The 5,789-nt window shown below is 52.1% G+C and overlaps 1 protein-coding gene across 1 annotated transcript; it reads right to left on the reverse strand.

Annotated features, from left to right (window-relative positions):
- Window positions 1–1,176: 1,176 nt before the first annotated feature.
- LOC138912181 (uncharacterized) lies at window positions 1,177–1,807 on the reverse strand. The gene is made up of 2 exons (XM_070212045.1): window positions 1,370–1,807; window positions 1,177–1,284 (listed from the first exon to the last, which is right to left on the reverse strand). Exons 1-2 carry the CDS (start codon window positions 1,805–1,807, stop codon window positions 1,177–1,179), a joined length of 546 nt encoding a protein of 181 aa, XP_070068146.1.
- Window positions 1,808–5,789: the final 3,982 nt, after the last annotated feature.

Consider the following 5,789-nt stretch of genomic DNA (forward strand, 5'->3'; position numbering starts at 1 on the left):
GTTACGTGGATTAGTAATCGCAAAAAGCACGAGCTGGAGACTATCCTCTGTGAGTTCGGTATTACTCCGGGCGGAACGGTAGAAGAGCAGCGTGCTCAATTGGTAGCGTTCGTCCGGAAGCCAGACAATTCTGAGGAGATCCAAGCCCGGCTCCGGGAACTGGAGAAAAGGTTTAGGAGTGCACCCACAGGAGACACCAAAATGCCCTAACCAATGCCACTGGGCCCCGTTCTCAGCGTTCCCGTGCCGCCTACCTCAGCACCGTCGGAGCCACTCACCCTCCTATTACCCATTAGCCCTTCTCCAGCCGAAGGACGACTCATGACACCGAAGACGGAAGAACCTTCCCGCACCGTGATCAAGTGGGTCTTTTCGTTTGACGGAACAACGGACCCGCTGGGATTCATCGAGCACATCGAGGAGCGAGCCGATACCTGCCGAATCGACCGGAAGTATCTGGCCCAAGCCCTGGTTGTATTACTAGCCGGCCGAGCCGAAAGCTGGTTCCGAACCAGCGGCCTCCAAGACGACAGCTGGGACAAAGTACGCCACGAATTCCTGGATTTCTTCCTGCCACCACGCTACTATCAACGGCTGAAGGACGAGATCAGGAACCACTTCCAGCGCCCCGACGAGCCGTTTAAGGAATACCTAGTTGACCTCCGACTACAGATGCGCCGTGCAGAATTCTCCCCGGACCGAGAGCTGGAGCGGATCTACGACAACATGCTCCCGGAGTACCAACTACCCGGAGACAGGATTTCCACACACTCACGGAGCTGACCCACTTGGTGGTCGACCAGGTACGCTTCTGGGGACGATGCGTAGCGTGGGCTGGCCGGACGCCTAGAGCATCCAGTGCCCTCGTCGTCTTCGCCCGATTCCCTGGCCGGCGGTGCATTCGCCGGTGTTCGGCGCGGGTAACCCGTTCCAGGGCGCAAGCATGGATCTCGGGGCGGGGCGGCCTTAGGTGACGGAGCTCGCGGCAGGGTCGCGTCGCTGTCGCTATCGCTGCAAAGGTTAACGATCTCTTGTTCCATGGTGGTTTTCTGCAGGACATTTATAATTAGGGCTTATTTAACTTAAGATATGTATAGATTTCTAGGTATATGAGAAGTAATCTTAGAGTCGGGCAGCAGCTTACAAATCTCCTATCAGTGAATCAGGGCTTATATGCTAACAATGGTCGTTTACAAAGTTTTGTTGGTTTATTCTTATAATCACCCCCTGGAATGCACGGGCTTCCTGCGTCTTCGTGGTCATCGTCTTCGAATTCATTGTTTCCTGGGGAGGATGGAGAATGGAAAGCTTTTAAATCTGCGATATAGGCTAATCGCCCCTTTCGTTTGCCGGGGAGGCGTAACCGCACGATATTGGGAGAGGTGAAGGCCACAACTTTATATGGTCCATCAAACTTGGGTGCTAGCTTAGCCGCAAAGCTCTCATACGCCTTTAAGAGGTGGTGTTGTCGCACCAACACCAAGGAATTCATGGCCGGACGCCACTCCCTGTGGCGAAGATTGTACTGGCGACCCTGATCTTTACTGGCTTTCTGTGTGTTTCCCTGGACGATACGGTATATCTCTCTAAGGTGCTCGGCTTTCTCCGTAGCTGTTTGTGGCACGGTTCCCGTTCCCGGGGTGACTTGGTCGTACCAAGCCTTAGGTAACCGCGGTTCTCTGCCTTGTAGCAGGAATGCAGGGTTATATCCCGTCGAGTCGGAAACATTAGAGTTCAATGCCAGGGTGAGCTCTGGAAGGAGAGTGTCCCATGTGTTCTGTTGGTCACCTAGATACTGCGAGATCATTGTCTTAATAGTTCGGTTCGCCCTTTCGGTTGGGTTTTCACGCGGGCAGTAAGGTCCTGTATACTGGAGTTCTACGCCAGTATCTGCTAGAAAGGTTCGGAACGCTTTGCTAGTGAATCGGGTGCCATTATCGCACACCATTTTCTTCGGTGCCCCGAAGTGACTAAGCACACGTTCACGAAAAGCTCAGATCAGTGTTGTTGAGGTTGCCTTACGCAGTGGTATCAATTCTATCCATTTCGTGAACGAATCGAAGAAAACCAGCAACATAACGTTTCCTTTCTTGGAGCGGGGCAGCGGGCCTACGAAGTCTTCGCACAGTATCGCGAATGGTTCCTCGATGTGCCTCGTGATCATCATGCCGGCTTGCCTTCGTTGGTCTACCTTGAACTTTTGGCACAAAACACGTTTTCGTACATATAACCCGACATCGGGGAACATACCCGGCCAGTAATATTTCTGAGAGATACGGAGAATGGTCTTCCGTACCCCTAAATGGCCTGCTGTAGGCGCCTCGTGGCATTCCTGTAAGTTCCGTTGACGATGCTCGCCTGGCATAGCTTTCATGGTATGTAGTTCTGATCGTCGGAGCGATGTCCTAAGTGGTGAGTAGCTAAGCTCGGCTGCGTCTAGTTTGCGGCTCACGTAGGCAATCACCCGTTCCTGTCCTTTGATTGTCTGGGTCAAAACTCCGCCAATCCCGTAGTTACTAGCGTCGGCTTGAAGCGTAATTTTCTCAGTGATGTCCGGGCATGCTAACACGGGTGCATCTGTCAGAAGTTCTTTGAGCTAGTCAAACGCAACTTTCTGTTCCTCTCCCCAGGTCCACTTTTGGTTCTTTCTGAGTAGGTTGGTCATGGGATAAACCACTGATGCAAAGTTGGGGACAAATCTTCGGTACCAGGAGGCCATCCCTAAACAACGTCGAAGCTCCCGGATGTTTTCCGGCGGGTGTAGATTTCGCACGGCGGCGGCCTTCTCTGGGTCTGTGTGAATACCTTGATTATTAATGACATGTCCTAGATACGTCGGTTTTTGCTGAAAGAAAGAGCATTTTTCTTGGTTGATACGCAAGTTGGCTTCCCGGAGTCGTTCGAAGACCTGACAGAGATTAGTCATGTGATCTTCTAGACTAGCACCGATGACGATTATGTCGTCTAAATAGGCGAAAGCGTACGGCTCCATGTCCGGGCTAATCTCGCTGTCTAGGGCACGCTGAAATGTTGCGGGTGCGGAGTGTAAGCCAAAAGGCATGACTCGTCACTGATAAAGTCCCCGCCCTGGGACTGTAAAAGCGGTGCTTTTCCGGCTGTTAAGTGCCATAGGTATCTGCCAATACCCGTTGGTTAAATCTAACGTAGATATGAATGTCGCGTTTCTAAGTCTCTCGAGAATGTGGTTAATTCTAGGCAAGGGGTATGCGTCGGGAATCGATCGGGCATTGAGCTGGCGGTAGTCTACGCACATGCGCCACTGCCCAGTCTTTTTCCGCACCAGCACCAACGGGGCGCTGTGCGGGCTGAGAGAAGGTTCTATACACCCTTGCTCAAGTAGTGCATCCACCTGTTGATTAATGATTGCCTGCATGGCAGAGTTCTTGGGAAAGTACCTTTGCTTACATGGCTTGTCATCTCGCATGGTGATTGAGCAAAAGTCGATACGCCTGTCGAATTTCTTGAGCTGCTCGCCAAGAAAGTGTTGTACCTGCCGTTCCTGCCCATCGTCCAACGATCGCGGCTCCCTTAATGCTGTCTCAATATCCTTTGGCGTAGTTTTAACGCTGTCGCTTGGTTCCGCGACCTGCTGCGCGTCTGGTTCCTGCGGCTGTTCCGCCTCCGTGATCCGGATTGGTTGAGTCCGGGGGCTCAGCGTAGTTTCTTCTTGTCCTTGCCTTGCTCTGTGTTGCTGGGGCTCCTCTGTTCTTGCGGGTCCTGGTGGTTCAGATGGTTCCGATAGGCGCGTGGGGATTTGTTCTGCGTTGTCCTGGTGCACGACAGGCTTTCCTGGTTCGTAACGGTGTTTTGGTCCGGGTATGAGTGAAGGGTCCTGGTCAGCGCATTTCTGGTCAGCGTTCTCCTGGTTTGCGATAGGTCCGTAATGATGGCGCTCAATGGATGGTCCTCCCTTGTTCCAGCTCATGCTTCGTAATTCCACTGGGTTGAGTCTCGATGGAAGTCGCAGCTTTGCCGTCCCGCAGCGCATGGTCGTGCCGATACTACATAGAAAATCTAAAATCTAAAATCAGAGGTTCCAGCATGGATAGCATGACGACCAGCGGTACTTCGAGAAGGTCATGCACGAGTGTGATCCTGGCTATAAAAATCTTCGATAGCTCAATCATCGAATTATCGGCAAGACGTATCTGGGTTTACATTTCTTTGAATTGCTGTCGTTCGCCGACTGCATCTGCAAATTCCTGACTTATGAAACTGCGTGACGCCCCGGTGTCTATCGGCTGGCCACCAATTCCTACAGTGGCCACTATCTTCCCGCCTTCGACTCTTAGTGGTGCGTTTATAGGGTGTTCCCTGTCTCGTTGGTCCCCATCGTGTTCCGCACAACGCGAGGACTCGGTCCGTTTCCCGGCTCTGTCCTTGTTCCTCGCAGTTGCCGCAGGCGTTTCTCACGTCAATTCTTTGCGACGGCGTGATAATTCTATTTGATATGGGCGCGGCCGGTTGTCGAGGTCCTCGCTCTGCGTCTGAGTCCCCTGACCGATTTGGAGGGGCCCGGGAGTTCCAAGAGTTTTCCTGGGGTGCCACAGGTGAAGCGCGAAAGGTTGTGACTTGGAGTTTGCGTCGGGTCAGTTCTCCGATAGTTTCAAACTCGTGGCGGCGTATGTACATCTCGTACTCCGGTGAAGCGTTCTCGTAGAGCCTGTCGAGCTCCTGTTTCTCCGTGTAACCCGCATGTCTCATGAGTACGCGGAGATCCAGTGCAAAGTCCTTAAAACTTTCTCCGTCCTGCTGGTCTCGCCCCCTAATTCTATCGTCGAGTCGTTGTAGGTATCGCGGAGGTAGAAAGAATTCTAAAAATTCCTTTCGGAAGGTTGTCCAGTCTGCCCCTTGTAATCGTCAGGTCTGGAACCATTTATCCGCTCGGTCGGTCAAGGGAGTGTCCGTAATTCCATGCTGTAGGACACTGCGCGACTCTCAACCTGCTCGATGAAGGTTAAGGGGTCTGATCGGCCATCATATTGAAGTCCCTACTTGCGAATTCTCTCCGGGGTGCTTGTAAAACCTCTAGAGACATCGATCCCTGGGACTCCTTGAGTCGGCGGTGCGTTTATGGTAATGCCTGGACTACCGGGGCGAAGATTACCGGGGACAAGCAGTGAGTGCATATTCCTATTAACCATTGCACTCGCAACGGAAGCCTTATCATCGGTGGCATTGTCTTTATCCTCGCCCAGGTTTGAGCTTGGAGCACGCGACTTAAGTTTTCCCCAGATTGCCTCGGGCAGCTCTGAATGCTTGACGAAGGTGGCGAAGTTTTTCTGTAGGTCCTCGACGCGGCCCTCTGACTGAAACCCAAACTCTCCGGCAAATGCTAATAATTCCTCCTTGCGACGGGAATATATCCAGGTTGTTCCCACCCCACGAATCTTAAGTCTAATTGGAACACACTCACCAGGATCATTTGCTGCTCCTTTGTTCTGCGCCTGGCCATTTTCTCCTTCCATGGCTGGCATCTCGTCTATTTTTTGGTTTGCTTCTGTAGTTTTGATATAAACTTTGTATTGCTCGTTTGTTTTGTTGTGATGGCGAATTTTTTTTTTTTTTTGTTTGTGTTCTGGTATCCTGGTATTTTTACTTTTCACTCGTTCGCGTTACTTGTCGGTACTGCGACGTTAGCTTGTGGGCTGCCCCACAAGCGTTTCACTCGCTCGCGCCACTCGGCGTCACGATTCGCGTTTTATGGCGCCACCCACCACGTGGAACTGGGCGCTTATCGAGATTTTCGCGCCAATTTTCGGTGCACC

This window comes from Drosophila takahashii, chromosome 2R (assembly GCF_030179915.1).
Source record: "Drosophila takahashii strain IR98-3 E-12201 chromosome 2R, DtakHiC1v2, whole genome shotgun sequence".
Taxonomy (NCBI): Eukaryota; Metazoa; Arthropoda; class Insecta; order Diptera; family Drosophilidae; genus Drosophila; species Drosophila takahashii.

Coding starts and splice junctions, on each gene's coding strand:
- LOC138912181 (XM_070212045.1), bottom strand. CDS start 1,807: ATGATCTCGCAGTATCTAGGTGACCAACAGAACACATGGGACACTCTC. Junction 1,285..1,369: donor CCTTCACCTCTCCCAATATC/GTGCGGTTACGC, acceptor CATCCTCCCCAG/GAAACAATGAATTCGAAGAC.